At 44.4% G+C, this 17,647-nt stretch overlaps 1 protein-coding gene across 1 annotated transcript in view; it reads right to left on the reverse strand.

Moving 5' to 3' along the window:
• usp34 (ubiquitin specific peptidase 34) overlaps positions 1 to 17,647 on the reverse strand; it is a 163,447-nt gene that overhangs the window by 84,144 nt on the left and 61,656 nt on the right. Inside the window, exons 26-37 of the mRNA XM_056279821.1 lie at positions 17,383 to 17,533; positions 15,213 to 15,313; positions 14,470 to 14,685; positions 13,414 to 13,539; positions 11,785 to 11,907; positions 11,269 to 11,352; positions 10,228 to 10,314; positions 7,962 to 8,162; positions 7,253 to 7,335; positions 1,211 to 1,251; positions 813 to 937; positions 538 to 690 (exon numbers count right to left, since the gene is read on the reverse strand). Coding sequence (XP_056135796.1) covers positions 538 to 690; positions 813 to 937; positions 1,211 to 1,251; positions 7,253 to 7,335; positions 7,962 to 8,162; positions 10,228 to 10,314; positions 11,269 to 11,352; positions 11,785 to 11,907; positions 13,414 to 13,539; positions 14,470 to 14,685; positions 15,213 to 15,313; positions 17,383 to 17,533 — 1,491 coding nt within the window. The remainder of the gene's footprint in view (positions 1 to 537; positions 691 to 812; positions 938 to 1,210; positions 1,252 to 7,252; positions 7,336 to 7,961; positions 8,163 to 10,227; positions 10,315 to 11,268; positions 11,353 to 11,784; positions 11,908 to 13,413; positions 13,540 to 14,469; positions 14,686 to 15,212; positions 15,314 to 17,382; positions 17,534 to 17,647) is intronic.

Consider the following 17,647-nt stretch of genomic DNA (forward strand, 5'->3'; position numbering starts at 1 on the left):
GCAACTCCTAACAGGAGCATCCGAATGTAGTAGCAGTTTTACAGACGGGCTTTGTTGTGTCCGTGGGCTTGCCCTGACTGTTGGCTATGTAAGCAATATAATGCCATATTTCACTCTTTGCGTCTGCTTTGTCAACAAGCTGTGGACGGTCGGCAATAACACTTGCAGCCATGACTCTTGTTCTGTCACCATGAAAGCTGCAGTGTGCATATGGGGGGGGGAACGGTTGGCATGGCATACCCACTATGCCTGCAAGAAGTGGAAGCAGAGCACTGCACACACACACTGCCCCGCTATCATGCATTGACGCAACCCATAGGAAATACGGCTCTTATTAAAACACTGTCATTCTTAAAGCACTGACACTATTAAAATGGGATATAGCACCGTTTTTAACAGCAGGGTATTGCAGTACCTTTCTAATATCGGTATACCATGCAACACTAGTACATCGTAAGTGTGTGAGGGACCCATCAATAGTAGTCTGAGGGCCTGTGCCTCAGCCAGTGTGTGTGTGTGTGTGTGTGTGTTACCCACCCGCAGTGGTTTGATGGCCTGGGCGTCAGGCAGGAACTTGAGCAGTGTAGAAGCGGCAAGCAGCAGGAAGGACCTGTTGATAGACTCCCCTCCCTCCAGGCCGGACAGAGAGAGCTTGTAGAGGCCGTTACACGCCTCATGTCTCACCGCCGGCTGACGGAAAAGAGACAATTCACACGTCAGGCTTTTGAAATACACTCCAACAGCTATCAGCTGACAAATTTCTAATTTTTTAAACTCCCCAGCGTCAGATAAGCGAGTACTGCAGCTCTCACCTCCGGGACCAGCAGAGTGAGTTTCTTCAGCCAGTCGTGGAGATGGTCGCTGTCAGCCAGGCTAGACTTCACCATGGAGCAGCAGTGGGCCCAGCTCACCAGCAGCCACATAGAGTAGTGGGTTACTGGAGTCAACACAATACCAATGTGGCGGCAGTGTGAAATAAAAATAAAACTGTGGTTCTGGTTTCTACCTTAACTGTCATGTCTACATTTGCCCGTTGTTACTTTTTGTTTGTCTTTTCCTTTGCTTTAGATTTTGCGTCACATCGTTTTTATTTTCCCTACTGAGGAATGTTCAGCGCTTTATTATTTAGATATGAAAACACTATAAAAACCCACCCAATATAACAAAAAATTAGTGCTGCTCAAAGGTCGCGACAAAGCTCAATTCTTACCTTCGTGACGAGACCGGTGGTCTGACTGGGCTTTAAGCACCCTACAGAGAAGAGAAAGGGACAAAGTTCATAATGTCAGTTAGTTACAAGTAATCCTCATTTTCTTACTTGCTAATCCAATACTCTAATAGTCTTTGGTTACATGGATGAGCCGAAACTTTCTTCAATTAATTAAGGAAAAAAACAGAGATTATTGCGTTTGGCAACAAAGAGAACTGTTATAAATGAACAACTCAAGTCTCGAGCGCTAAACAGGGTTCCTACACATTTTCCAAAATACCATACTTTTCCAGACTCAAATTTCCAGACTTCTTGGTACCAGACTCAGCCAACCAGGGTTTATATTCGGGATTGTCAAGCCAGTCCTCGGAAAAACTTGCATTTACCCATCGTGGCCGTTCAGTCCACACTCCTACGCAGGAAGTTGGATGATGTTCCACTGTCAATCATCTCTGCCCAGAGAGGAAGTTGACTAACCGGTGCTACCTATCTATACTCGTGTATCATTTTCCCTTAGCTTATTGAATAAATAATATCACATTATTGATTCCCCATATTTTTAAGTCTCTTTTCACGGCATCTGTGCTTGATATTTGGTTATTTGAGACGCTATGTAGAGTATATATGCAATTCAGAGATACTGCTGAATTTTCTTTCAAACTAATTTGGTTGCTAACGTCAGTTTTTGGTGCAGTTATAAGGCACTTGGGGTGGAGCTGTTTTGCAGGCTGTGATGTACAGGCATTACCGCATAGGAGTGTGCGATGGGTCGCACAGCATATTTCTTGCCTCATTTTCGATGACATCAAGCGCGCTCTGGCCCGCACTCTCTCACACGGTGGTAAACATTTTCGGCTGCGCTGGCTGCCCGATTCAAACGTCATGGAAAACACTCTGCTTGTGTGAGCAATTTATTTTTACAAATTCTGAATTCTATATTTTAGAAAACAGAATAGGGGCAATAATCTGGAAACGCAAATATTTTTCTATACTCTCTTTTCTTTTTTTCCATATTTATCCAGACCTGGAAATGACCAAAATCAAATTCCATACTTTTTCCGTACTGCGTAGGAACCCTGTCTAAAAACCAAAGACCAAGTCCGAAATCTTGGTGCTTTAATAGACTCAAGATCTCCCGTTCACCAGCCATATCAAAGCAATCACTAAAAAAAGCCTTCTAACATCTTAAAAATATAGCCAGAATCAAGGGTTTGGTATCCCAAAATGACCAAGAGAAGCTCATCCATGCTTTTATTTCCAGTAGAACTGATTACTGTACCAGTCTCTTAACGGGTCTTCCCAAAAAGACCATTAAACAGCTGCAGCTTAATCAGAATGCTGCTGCTAGAGTTTGGAACAGGACCAAGAGAACAGAGCCATTACTCCAGTCCTGAAATCTTTACAGAGGCTTCCAGTTAGTTACAGAATGGATTTTAAAGTGCTGCTCCTTGTCTACAAATCACTGAATGGTGTAGGCCCAGAATACATCACTGACATGCTTGAAGAGTATAAACCGGGTAGGGCTCTAAGATCCATGGACTCAGGTCAGTTAGTTCAGCCTAGAGTCCACATGGTGAAGCAGCATTTAGTTGTTATGCTGCATGCAACTGGAACAAACTACCAGAACATCTTAGAAGTGCCCCAAATATAGCAATTTTTAAACCTAGGTTAAAAACATTTCTTTTGACTTGACTTTTTACTTGTGCCTAGGATTGAGCATTAAAACTTGCACCTCATTCCACTTTAATAATTCTGGAGGTAGATCTCTAGTCACTCCTGGCGGGGAAGTGACTGTTTTTATTCCTTTATTTATTTTTTTTGTACTTTGTATTTTCTCTTTATAATACCTCTCTTTTAATTATATTATTCTTTTTAATTACTATTTCAAAATACATTAAATGTACTTCTTTACACTTTTAATCATAAATTATATACTAGCAGGGGTACTCGGCGTTGCCTGGGGAAAATGTTCTCACCAAAACAACCAACACGATCTGATCTTTACGACATAACCGATGATGAAATACAGGATAATTTATGATATGATACAGGTGATAAACGAATGTCGAATAAATGAATGTTATTAATGAAAATTATCAAATGTAATCATTTTCAATCCATTCATCAAGCTTCTTTGCCAATGTGTGTATTAATCACTCAGTGCTCAAGCACCTCGGGGTAAACCACGTTGCGTGCCTTCAGGCTAGCATTTACAATGTTAGGTGTAGTGCCTCCCTTGACCACTGGAAGGATTTGCCGGAAGTCTCCACAAAGCATCGTTGGAATGCCTCTTTCACAAATAAATCAAATTTTTTAACTTGGTTTTTGAAATATTTTTCGAACTGTACAATCCTTGGAAAGTGCTGATTGTAAAGATACCTTTCTTTTTGTTCTACAATGAGTATTTCTGGAGTTTTAAGCGAACATATAAACATACTCTCTTGCTTTATATATACAGATGATTGTTCCTATTTGTTTTTATTTACGCTCTTTTAATTATGTTATATGGTTGTTCCTTTTCTGTTTTTATTTGTGTAAAGCACACTGAACTGCCCTGTGTACCAAATGTGCTATATAAATAAGCTTGCTTGCTTCCGTTCTTGTATGGATCGTTTTTCATAGACAATGATAGACAGTCTAAGTTCTTCTAATTTAAAATGTTGCGTTCAAGTTCTTGTATACCTGGTAGGGCTGTGTACTGGCGAGAATCTGGCAATACGATACGTATCACGATACAAGGGTTACAATTCAATATATCGCGATACTGTAAGAAAGGCGAGATATTGAGATTTCATAGGCCGGTTTTCTTTGTGCTTATGCTACTTCCTGTCTCAGTTTACACTGTTGTGTTGGAGTGGAAGAGTCAAATGGCTGAAGATAGATTACAACACTGGTATCTAGCGGTCGTGGGGTTACACACAACACAAAATGTTTGTCACAAACCTTCACATGTAAACAATTAAAAATCGATATAGTGGTTTTCAGAATCGATACAGTATCACAAAAGATAATACCGCGATACTCGAATGTATCAATATTTTCTTACACCCCTAATACCTGGTATGTTCAAACTTGGCTGACGTTAAACATGTTTGCAAGTGTAACTTTGTAGAGCAGTGATACTCAAAGTGTGGTCCGCAGACCACCAGTGGTCCGCGAGCGCCCCCAATTGGTCCGCGGGAGGATTGCAAAAAAATCGTGTTTCTCAAATCACCTTCATCTGCGTTCCAATGCAAAGTTACGAGTACAGCTGATTTCTAAATGTTTTCTAAATTAAAAGTGAATCAAAATGTAGCCTAAATAAGCCTAAGAATTTTGTTCAATTTGTCTAATGCAAAACTGCGTTTTGAGTCATGTCTCTTCAGTTAGCCTGTGTTACCTAGGTTACCTAGTTAGCTTCCATTCCAATAACAGGATTTTCATATCCAAGACCTTCTGACTATTGTGAAAATTAAGTAGAATCTAACAAAGAGTGAAGTGAACCGTTCAAAATACAAACATCATGGATCGGTGGCTGAAGAGAAAATCCGGAGAAACGACGAACAATGTAAGCAACAAGGTGCAGACTTCCTTCTCACATTGAGCGCGTCAGTGTTAGCATCGAGTCCCATAGTGCTAACAGTTTGCAGCAGGAGCTAGCTAGCACAACACTCTGAAAAAGCCACTGCAAAAGTGAAACGTAAATACAGTAGCGATTACATTCAATTTGGATTTTTCTGGACTGGAGATGCTGAGGATCCAAAACCTCATTGTGTTGTGTGCTATGACATATTAGCTAATGAAGCAATGAAACCTGCCAAACTCAAGCGTCACTTCGAGTCAAAACACAAGGAATACACCTCGAAACCTGTGCAATGTTTTGAGAGAAAACGTGAAGAGCTTGAGCGACACACGAGAAAGGAAGCCACACAGTTTTTTATGCCAGGGGAAAACGCGAAAGCTACCGATGCCTCATACAAGGTCTCCCTACTCATTGCGAAAGCTGGCAAACCTCACTCAATCGGCGAGACCTTGGTTAAGCCAGCTGCAAAGGTTATGGCCAACATAATGCTAGGGGAGAAAGCGAGTGAGGAACTTTACAAAGTACCTCTGTCCAATGATACAGTCAAGCGGCGAATAACATCCATGGCTGCAAATGTCCAAGATCAGCTGGTGACACGTCTACGTCAGAGTCGTTTTTTCTCTCTCCAACTGGACGAGTCCACGGACATCGGTAACGAGGCTATTCTCCTCTGCTTTGTGCGGTACATACATGCGGGTGCTGTTCACGATGATTTTCTTTTCTGTCAATCCCTACCAACCAACACCACAGGAGAGGCGACATTTGAGTCCCTAAATAACTTCACTGTGCAGAATAACATTTGATTGGAAGAGGTGTGCTGGCGCGTGCACTGACGGTGCCACGGCGATGACAGCCAAACACAAGGGCCTGGTGACGCGTGTACGCGCTGTCGCTCCCTCTGCCGCATCGACGCACTGCTGTATCCACAGAGAGCAATTGGCAGTAAAAAAAATGCCACCCTGTCTTAAACAGGTTTTGGACGAGGCCGTAAAAATTGTCAACTTAATTAAAAGCAAGGCACTGAACTCACGTCTTTTTAAAGTTCTGTGTGAAGAAATGGGGAGTGAGCACACAAGACTTCTTTTCCACACAGAAGTTGGCTGGCTATCGCGTGGTAAAGTTCTCACCCGCCTCTTTGAACTGCGCGATGAAGTCAAGCTGCTTTTGCATCAAACTGATGAACTTTATGGCAGAATGCATGACTTTCAATGGCTCGCAAAACTAGCCTTTCTTGCTGATGTGTTCAGCACGCTTAATAACCTGAATTTAGCACTGCAAGGAAAAGCGGTCACGGTTTTTACAGTGCAGGACAAAGTTAAAGCCACTCGCATCAAGATGGATCTGTGGTGCGCGCGTCTTGATCGCAAGGAGTTTGACTGTTTCCCAACTCTAGCCGATTTTGTCCCCGAAGCTGAAGAGGTTCTGGATAGCAACACACTTGCAGCCTTCAAGGAACATTTGCAAGGCATTCACACGCAATTGGGAAGATACTTTCCAGAATTGGATGTGGACCTTCAATGGATCAGAAATCCATTTGGAGACCAACCTCACATTGAGCGCGTCAGTTCCAAACTATCAGCACGGAAGGTGGATCGTCTTGTGGACATTGCATCAGATGGAACACTGAGAATGGCGTTCAGAGAAAAAATGCTTGACAGACTTCTGGGTTCTCGTCCAACCTGAACATCCTGAGCTGGCTGAGTCTGCTTTGCAAGTGTTAATGCCGTTTTCAACCACCTACAACTGTGAAGCTGGGTTCTCCACACTGGTTGGTTTGAAAACCAAGCAGAGGAACAAGATCGATGTAGCCCCCTGTGTGAGACTGAAACTCTCTAGTGTGGAGCCAGACATTGAGTCAGTGATGCAACAGCAAAGGCAACAGCATTCCTCCCATTAGTTGTTGACTGCTGCTACCTGTAAAGCTGTTATGCTTATTTGAAATGTGTAATTTCATAGCTTCACAAGAGCCAGTACAAAGATTTGATTCCTATTAAAACGAATTTTTGTTAAATTAACATTAATAGTTCACTCTTTTAATGATGAATTCACATTGAGTTCATCCTGACAGTGGTATTTCAAATAAATTCCCATGTTTTATTCATCACATCACAACCAAAGGCAATAGCTCTGAACAAAATTAATATGAAACAGTAATTACACATACATCTCACAAAAATCAAGGTCAAGGTATATGGTAGAAGCCTAGCCTAATTTTGCTAGTAGCCTATTTATTACATATTTTGTATTGTAATATTCTGCAGATATAATTTGTAATATAGAACATAATATGCTATTGTAAGCCTAATATAGACTGTTTTAAAAGGGGGTTTTTTTGGGGCGGGGGGGGGGGTGTTGGCCGGCTGGTTAGGTGGTACACGGAAATTTTTTTTATGATCAAGTGGTCCTTGGTGTGAAAAAGTTTGAGAACCCCTGTTGTAGAGGGAAAGGCAACATATTAAAAAGGTTTTTTTGTCTGTTACCTGTGTGCCAGGTTGTCGTAGGTGTAAGCTACATTGATCAAACGCTGGATGAGGTTGGTGTCCTGAACCAGACCCAGGAAGACCTGGGAAACAACCGACAAGACAGGGCAGAGATGAATTACTGGTGTTTTTAAGCACATCAATATCTGCTTTACATAAAAAAGTCTTACAAAACAAATTGAAAAATGAATCACCATTTGAAAACTGATTATTGTGATTAGATAAACAAAATGGAGCTCTGATGACGGCAACTTTGTCTCAGACGCAAACTTTGTTATCTGAATGTCTGCATGTGTTTCAAGTGTCATTTTTAACTTATATGTGTTATTTAAAATGTCAAAAAAATTAAAATGTGACATAGGTTTGTGTCTATTAGCTGGTTTAAACAGTTTAAAGAGTATCACTGTGCAAAGCACTGTCATCAAAAAAATTCAAGATAAAGAGGGAAATCTAAGAATTCTTATTTTTTTGCTTTTTATCACAACTTTTTAATTGTCTACCTCATGGGGGTGTTATTTTTTTTAATGACATTCAGGAGTTTGTCTGATATTTTTGCATTTCCATTCAGCCTTCTTTAAGTCAAAAATTCAAAATGTCCATGAAGAAGCTCTGTGGCCACATGGAATGTGGTTCAGGAATATTTTCAGGGTCTGTTATCTATCTCTATACATCTAATCGTCTATCTGTACCGAGTCCTCTCCGTGCTTACTTCTGTGAGACGGGGGATGTGCAGGCCCTTGCCATGGTCGCTGGTGGCCTTGCGGGACTTACTGGGCCAAGCCCGTTTGCGCTGGCCCTCAGTCAGGCAGGACCAGGAGAAGATGTCATGGTAGGCCAAGTCCAGATCTGCCGGTTCCACTGCAAACTGACAGATTAGCTTCAGGAGGCAGGCCAGACAGTCCAGCAACCACTGGGGAAAGAGGCAGAGGGACACAAGAGTCACCCATTACCAGCTGGAAATTACTACTTAACCCAATGCTTTGGACTGTAAATTTGGGTATCTAAGGCTATAACTCTGTTTAAGAAGTCCAAATCAAGGTCGATGGAGTTGCAGCGTTGAAGAGGTTTGGTTTCGCATTGCTCAAATGCATAATGGCAAGGATAACTAGAAGAGTGCAGATCTCCGCCATGTGTATCTCCCCTTCTCTGGTGCTCGGGCTTGGCGACAAGCCACCACTTTTTCGCCTACCGGGAGAAGGGAAAATACAGACGCCTGCATATCGCCCCTTCTTCGGTGCTCAAACCTAGGCGAAAAACCAGCTGAGGAGTTAGCGTTCAACTGCGGCATAAAACAAGTTTTTCAAAAGGCTTTGAATCACTGCAACCTTGAGAGTTCCTGGATCATAAGGTAATAACGGCGCACAAAAATTATTGGGCTGACAGGTCCAGTAGTATACAAGATTAACTGTGGGGACACACCCACACCGCACCGCCCCCCCCACCACCACCACCACCACCAAATGCGACATCCCCTCCAGGCTACTGCCTGGCGGGGATAAATATCACATAACTGTTGTTAAGGCTCACTTGAGGTGGTGAGGTAAATGTGTTAATAAAGTGATTTGATTATGTGATGAAGACTAATCAAAACACCAACATTTTTTTAATTTTTACAACAGTGCGTCTTGTCAACCTTTTTTTTTTTTTTTTGGATTTTTCCCTTTTTCTCCGAATTGTATTTGACCAATTTCCCCACTCTCCCGTGCCATCCTGGTCGCTGCCCCACCCCTCTCTGCCGATCTGGGGAGGGCTGCAGACTACCACATGCCTCCTCCGATACATGTGGAGTCGCCAGCCGCTTCTTTTCACCTGACAGTTAGAAGTTTCACCAGCGGGACGTAGCGCGTGGGAGGATCGCGCTATTCCCCCAAGTTCCCTCTCCCACCTGAACAGGCGCCCCGACCAACCAGAGGAGGCGCTAGTGCAGCGACTAGGACACATACCCACACCCGGCTTGCCACCCGCAGACAGGGCCAATTGTGTCTGTAGGGACGCCCAATCAAGCCGGAGGTAACACGGGGATTCGAACCGATGACCGCGTGTTGGTAGGCAACGGAATAGACCGCTACGCCACCCGAACGCCCTTGTCAACTAATGATTGTTTTATAATCACATCGTAGCCGTCTGAATTGGAATCGAATCGTGAGGTGCCAAGAGATTCCCACCCCTACTAGTTACCCACAGGATGCAGCAAATGCATGTTATATGAGATAGAGACAAATTAACTCAGTGAATTAGCAGCGCCAGGCTCCGACTGTTCGCCTTCTTTAATTTTGTGCTGAAAACACACAGCAAAAGTTAAAACCCATTATTAAAACTCGTTATGTGGGAAAATGTAAATGTCTGTCTGACCACCAGACTTTGTCATTCTTAATCAGAAACCTGTCAGGCTCAACCCGATCATGTCAGTTCAGGCTCAGATTATTCAATTATTCCAGCGGGTTTGAGAGGGTCGGGCTCTGCGCTGCGGCAGATAAATGAACTTGAACCTGACGTTGAACTTGAACATGCAAGCAGGCGGCGGCTCTTCCACAACTGTGGGTCTGATATGTGTCAGTACAGACGAGGTGAAAAAAAAAAAAAAACTAAACCCAGAGGAGGCTTTGGTGACTGCCTAGTCGACATTGACATGTGACCTGGGGCACGTGTATTTACACTTCAAATGCGATGTGGACAAATGTGTCTCAGGCCACCTCTGAATGTGGCCTGAGCAATCAGATCTCAAGACACATTGGGTACATTCACACCTGTACTTTGAGCTGACACTTGTGATCGGATCACCCAAGACGCATGTTAATGCCAGGTGTAAACAGCCTCCGAGGTGGTTAAACCAGATTTAATCACCAGTATCACCGATGGGGTCAGCAAGTTATACAAAATCAATAACACTGTTTAGGATTGTAGCTTTAACTCAAACAGCAGGACTTTCAGTGACACACAGAAACGGCGTGCAAGAATAAAGGAAAATCCATTACCACTGTCCAGGATTCCTGGTCCTTGGGCTCCAAAATGGCTGAGTTAAAGATCTCAAGGAGCAACTGGAGACCTCCAGAGGATACAAACTAAAAAGAGAGCGAGAGAGAGTTGATATGTACATCAACTAAAAAGTCAAACCAGTTAAGTTTCTCATTGAGTTAGTTCTTAGATGGGGGACTTGATATGCTGGGTTAATGGAGACTAGTTAGTTTGATGCCCTGGGTAACTGAGAACCAGTTTATTGGATTTACTAGGTTAGTCAGCTGGACATTCTGGGAAAACACCAACAAATTTGTTGGCTATATTAATTATGGGGACCAGTTTGTTAGCTAATGCGGCTTAGCAGGAACCTGTTGATTAGGTATACTGTTTAAGAAGGAACTAGCTCACTGAATGAACTGGATTAATGGGACCCTGACTGTGTTAGTGGGAACGAGGCGGTTGTATATCTCTATATATAAAGCAAGAGAGTATGTTTGTATGTTCGCTTAAAACTCCAGAAAAACTCATTGTAGAACAAAAAGAAAGGTATCTTTACAATCAGCACTTTCCAAGGATTGCACAGTTCGAAAAAATATTTCAAAAGCCAAGTAAAAAATTTGATTTATTTGTGAAAGAGGCATTCCAACGATGCTTTCAGACTTCCGGCAAATCCTTCCAGTGGTCAAGGGAGGCACTACACCTAACATTGTCAATGCTAGCCTGGAGGCACGCACCGTGGTTTACCCTGAGGTGCTTGAGCACTGTGCGATTAATGCACACATTGGCAGAGAAGCTTGATGAATGGATTGAAAATTATGACATTTGATAATTTTCGTTAATAACATGCATTTATTCGACATTTGTTTATCACATGTATCATATCATAAATTATCCTATACTTAATCATCGGTTATGTCGTAAAGATCAGATCGTGTTGGTTGTTTTGGTGAGAACATCTTCCCCGGGCAACGCCGAGTACCTCTGCTAGTACTATGATAAAGACAGCCACCTACATGAATACACTGGTTAAATAGGAATCAGTCAGTGATGGTTTGTACCTTGCAGCTCCAGGTGTTCTTGCTGTTCTCTATCTGGTCCTCACTGGAATCATCAGAATCTGGGTACAGGTCACTGTAGCTCCCCTGTACACAGACATGAACAAATGCACGCAAGATGGGTTGGGGTAGGGAGATTATTTTTCTTACGAAATGTGTGTGTTTATTCATAGTGTGTATGAGTAAGTTTGAGTGTGACATAGATATGGAGGTAAATGTGTATGTGATAACATGAAAGCTTGTGTGAGCAAATATGCGTGTGTGGAGTGAGGAGTACGTGTCACTGTGTAAATGTGAGTATTTCTACATATGTATGGAAATGTGTGTACATCAATCTGTGATAATAAATGTGTCTTTTTATACATGCATGTAGTATATAGGTGACTGTCAGTATGCAGGTGGGTTTTCTGGGTGTACGTATGTGTGTGAGTTTATGCGTACGACTGTGTGTGTACAATAATATGTGTGTATGTGTATGATAATGTGTGTGTGTGTGTGTGTGTGTGTTTGTATCTTTACCGTGGACTCTCTGTGTATGCGTCGGTTAGGCTTGCCCAGGGCCTCGATAATCTCCAGGGCGTACAGCAGTTTGTGTGGGCTCTTAATCCTCAACAGGTCCTTCCAACACAGACCCTCCCCATTCTACACAAACACACACAAACACTTTAGTATTGTTCCTTTGTGAAAGATGTCGTCCATGCCCCTCAGGACAACTGCATGTGTCATGCGACTGTGAACAAGTAATCTGACATGTCAAACTGGAATGAGGAAGGGATGGAGAACCTGTGAACCTTTTAGGGCTGTCAATGAATATTGCAAATTCAAATATATAACCGAATTATAAAATGAAAATGAAATTTAGGTCCAGCTGAAATGAGCGAATAATTCAACAACGACTGTGGGGTAAAGATGGCGGAGAGTGCACAACTCAACTCGGCCGCAGAGAGAGGGATTTTCACTCTGAACAATCTAAAAAGCCCCGTTTGGAAATACTTCGGATTTTGGTCAAAAAACAGAAAAATTGTGGAACCTGGAGATCAAGTCGTATGCAAGCTATGTTAGCGTATCATTCCACCATTAGTGTCCTGAGGCCACATCTCAAAAATAACACATCAATTACCAATCATTCATCTCACTCCGAGAGACGGCACGCTCTCATATCTCACTCTCGCACCAACCACAGAGAGAGAGAGAGAATTGAATTCTCTCTCTCTCTCGCTCCCTCTGTGGTTGTTGCTAGAGTGAGATTATTGTTTTATTGCATGTGTTGATGTATATATGTTCTGTATTCGTGCACTCTTATTGTCCTTTATCTGAAAATGCTTTGCAACACAAATGTATATTTGTCATGCTAATAAAAGCAAATTTGAATTTGAATTCGAGATATGAATTGAATTGAATTGGAGAGGGGGGGTGAGAGCGCGATGGGGAGACAAGGGGGAGAGGGAGAGAGACAGAGATAGACAGACGGAGACAGAGAGAGAGAGAGAGAGAGAGAGAGAGAGAGAGAGGAGGGGGTAGAGAGAGACAGACAGACGGAGGGGGGGAGCAAGGAACGAGGGAGAGAGAGAGAGAGAGAGAGAGAGAGAGAGAGAGAGAGAGAGAGAGAGAGAGAGAGAGAGAGTAAAGTCAATTTTATTTGTATAGCCCAATATCACAAATTAGAGCCGGGGGGGGGGGGGGAGTGAGAGAGAGAGGTCTATGGTCTTTAAATTAAGTTTTACGGTATGACATCATTTTGTTTATTTTGTAATGTGTAGGTGTGTAGATCTTTTAAAAGACATGTTTACATTGAAATAAATACACCTATACAGGTAGTTATGTCTCTCGTTGTATCAGTTTGCCCTCTTATGGACATAATGTGCAAAAATATATTTGAATGGGTTCGAACCTGTGTGTTTTTTTAGAAGGAATAATTGAAGGTCATTTCTGGCCAACTGACAGCCCTGGAACCTTTACACAGTGATCGACCTGCCACGTCAAATTCCTTGTATGTGTGAATTTACCGACTAATGATCAACAATCTAAACTTTCTTTGTGAATGGAAATACTATGTTATTTCCATATCCCTCTACTTCCCTTGCTGTCTCACTACCTTGTTAGACTGACAAAACAACGAGTCTGGTAAAACCAACAGGAGTAACCGACCATGTCCTCAGAGATGTTCTGGAAGGCCAGCAGCATGTTGGGACATGTAGGCAGGAGCATCAGCAGCTCCCAGACCCGACGAGACAGGTTCTCCGCATGGAGGTGCAGCTCCTCACACCGCACACTCTGGATGATGCAACACACACACACACACACACACACACACACACACACAAATGACAGAGAGAAAATGGAGACAAACTCTTCAACTACAGCTGTCACACAGATGTATTTTCATAGTTCTGTCATACACGAAGCACAAGCTTTCAGTAAGGTTGGACGGGTGCCGAGAACCGGTTCTGGTACTGAACTGGTTCTGGTACTGCGCCTCGCACTCAGGTACAACATCCAGACAGAAGACATCCAACTTTTATATGGCAGGATAAATAATGACATTCATATTCATCAAATCTCCTTATGGTGCTTTTCCATAGCAGTGCCCAACTATTCTGAACACAGAAAGAAACTATTTCGGGGGCGTCTGGGTAGCATAGCGGTCTATTCCGTTGCTTACCAACATGGGGATCGCCAGTTCAAATCCCCTGGGGTGGGGTGGGGGGGGGCACCCCGCAGACGACCACATGCCTCCTCCGATACATGTGGAGTCGCCAGCCGCTTCTTTTCACCTGACAGCCAGGGGGACATAGCGCGTGGGAGGATCACACTATTCCCCCCAGTCCCCCCTCCCCATGGCGCCCCAACGGACCAGAGGAGGCGCTAGTGCAGTGACGAGGACACATACTCATATCCGGCTTCGAACTGGCAATCCCCGTGTTGATAGGCAACGGAATACACCGCTACGCCACCCGGACGCCCTTGTCAGCCTTTCTTAACCCTCTTTTGTTGACAACGCCCTCACACAAAGGACTGTTTAATAACTTTAAGATTCATTTTGAATCTCGACTTAAAAGCGCGGTTTGAGTTTGTTTGCTAACTGGATGAAAACATGGCCCGGCTTCCCCTCTCTCGTTCTCTCCATCCCTTTTTTCCCTCCCCGACCCTTTCCCGTTTTCAACTACTTTCCTCTCAGTCTCTCTGTCTGTGTTTCTCACCCACCTCTGTGCTTTCGGGGCCCCTCTCGGCGTTGGGGCTGGGGGGTTTGAAGCAGGCCAGCATCTCCAGGAGATCGAACAGCGTGGTGAGGTGGGGCTCCTGCAGGAGCAGCAGCATGGGGATGTGCTCCTTCTGGGGGGGAGGCAGGCAGGAGGCGGGCAGCTGCACCCCCTCTCCCTTCCTCTCCCTCCGCGGAGCGCCCAGAGACACAAACACCATCTGGGGGGGGGGGGCAGTGAGCAGGTTTACAGATTAAAACCAACTTTTATCCAATCAGCCCTCATCAACAAAACAGGTAGGTCAGCTGCACACGCACAGCCCATCCAAACAAATTCTGCACTGCCCCGAACATCTTCTCCATTATCTTATCACCGTTTCCTTTAAAAGTTCTGTGTCACTTCAGCAAGCAGGCTCCAAATCCCTTTCTCCAGCCTCAACGCAGTGTTGAGACGCAGCCGACATACAATAATTTAAATCTGACACTGTCATTTAAAACAATGTGCAGTTTACACAGTGGAAACGATTCCAGATGGATGTGGCTATAGAGGTTTAAAGTGATGGAGAAAGCAACCTGATCTTGCTGGAGGAAGACATTAGCATAGCTTGGTGTTTGCTACCTACTGATTTAACGTTGAAAGTTAATCAAAATGATAAAAAAAAAAAACAAGCACAACGGGACAGTTAACACAGACAGGGGAATTACAGAACAGCATGGGAGAGGTGATGCCGAGTTGACCGTCAGTCACCTGCATGTCCTTGAAGCCCAGTTCATGGAGGGTCTTCTCATCGTAGTCTGTGGTGAGCTCATGTCCAGAGGAGATCATCCTGACTGGACCCATCAAACCACCTAAAGGAGATGAACAGAAACGGGGACGAGACCATGCAGAGTGAGCAGCGGGAACGAGGGGATGAGAGATAATGCAGAGTGAGCAGCGGGGATGAGAGATAATGCAAAGTGAGCAGCGGGGATGAGGGGAGAAGAGATAATGCAGAGTGAGTAGCGGGGATGAGGGGAGGACATCAGAATACATGGATTACTCAGCTGCTCAAGTGATCCACTCAAGAGCTTTTTTTTTTATGGAAATGTTGGCGGGTGAAGGAGGTGTTGGTGTTTAAGCGACATTGCGTAAAAATTGAGACCTCTGGCACTTCACTACACCGCTGAACTCCACTGCTATGGCCTCAGATGGTCTGGCGAGACCAGCATGGGCAGTACTGTCACAATACCACTGAATGAAACATGATCCTTTATTCGTGGACAAGAGGCGACACATGCTATGAGGCATGATAAAAATGAATAAACGGGTGTCCGGGTAGCGTAGCGGTCTATTCTGTTGCCTACCAACACGGGGATCGTCGGTACGAATCCCCGTGTTACCTCCGGCTTGATTGGGCGTCCCTACAGACACAACTGGCCGTGTCTGTGGGTGGGAAGCCGCATGCGGGTATATGTCCTGGTCGCTGCACTAGCGCCTCCTCTGGTTAGTTGGGGCGCCTGTTCGGTGGGGAGGGGGAACTAGGGGGGGGTAGCTTTATTCTCCCACGCGCTATGTCCCCCTGGTGAAACTCCTCACTGTCAGGTGAAAAGAAGCGGCTGGCAACTCAACATGTATCGGAGGAGGTATGTAGTAATCTGCAGCCCTCCTAGGATCGGCAGAGGGGGTGGAGCAGCGACCGGGACGGCTCGGAAGAGTGGGGTAATTGTCCAAAAAGGGGGGGGGGGGTCCAAAAAACAGAAAAATAATAATAATACACATTTTAGATGTCTTTTTTCCTTCGGCAGTGGCTTATTGGTGGTACAGGTTGCCACAAAATACAGGTGGCCCATTGCAGAAGAAAAAACATCGAAATTCCCAAATTAATTTGTATCTTGCCTCCTACCAAGTGTCAAAAGAACGGTCACATATCGTTTGTTTAATCAAGACAAAAAATACACCACAACGCTTTGACTGTCAATTGACAGAAACAATATACACTATATAGCGACCATCCATCCATCCATTATCTGAACCCCTTGTCCTGCTCTCAGGGTCACAGGGATGCTGGAGCCTATTCCAGCAGTCATTGGGCGGCAGGCGGGGAGAAACCCTGGACAGGCCGCCAGACCATCACAGGGCCGACACACACACACACACACACACACATTCATACCTAGGGCCAATTTAGTACGGCCAATTCACCTGACCTACATGTCTGGACTGTGGGAGGAAACCGGAGCCCCCGGAGGAAACCCACGCAGACACAGGGAGAACATGCAAACTCCACACAGAGGACGACCCGGGATGACCCACCAAGGTTGGACTACCCCGGGGGCTCGAACCCAGGACCTTCTTGCTGTGAGGCGACCGCGCTAACCACTGTGCCACCGTGCTTTTTAACCATACATGCTTGAAATTGTGCTTGAAATAAGTTGGAGAATGGACTTGCCAGTGTGGAACCCATTAACGATGGTGTTGCTACCTTTTAATGCTGTTGATAACCACCAGTACCATCATCTCATAAGGAGGAGGATGGTCTTTTTTACTATTCATTCCAAGTCCTCTATCAAGTTACATAATCACTCTGAAAGTCTGGAAACACTTCTGCTCCATGAAACTCAAACTAACCAGAGGTTCAAAAATATCGGCTGTATGGGCAACGATATCTGCTCTTATATGCCGTGTTTACACGAGTTATTGGCACTTGACACGGTGTTGCACGTGTTTATCCATTTCATCAAGTTGCCACACGTCAACGCTGCAGGACGGATTTTGATTTTGTGGTCATGAAATGGCAGCATTGAGTCCATACCACCAACGTTACTCTGTCATCATATTGCACCTGAAAAAAACGCCAAACACTACAGAAACTTCTAGACTTTCTCTGCCCCCTCCCATCTATCTGGCTGTGTTGGCAGGGAGGTGTCAGGGGGGTGACCTGGGAAGTCTCCAGACTGTCGGCTGCTCTGTCCAAACTCTTGCAGCTGCGCCTGCTGGTTCATCTGCTCCCTCTGCAGGTTCTCGTACCAGTGGGTCACCTCCGCCCGCAGGTCCGCCACCTGATCGCTGGGGTACATCTCAATGGTCATCTGAAAACACACACACACACACACACACACACACACACACACACACACACACACAGGTGATCAACGGAATAAAGAGCGATGTTTTTTTTTTTTATAGAGAAATTACACAAAACT

The sequence above is a fragment of the Lampris incognitus genome, chromosome 5, assembly GCF_029633865.1.
Source record: "Lampris incognitus isolate fLamInc1 chromosome 5, fLamInc1.hap2, whole genome shotgun sequence".
Classification (NCBI taxonomy): domain Eukaryota; kingdom Metazoa; phylum Chordata; class Actinopteri; order Lampriformes; family Lampridae; genus Lampris; species Lampris incognitus.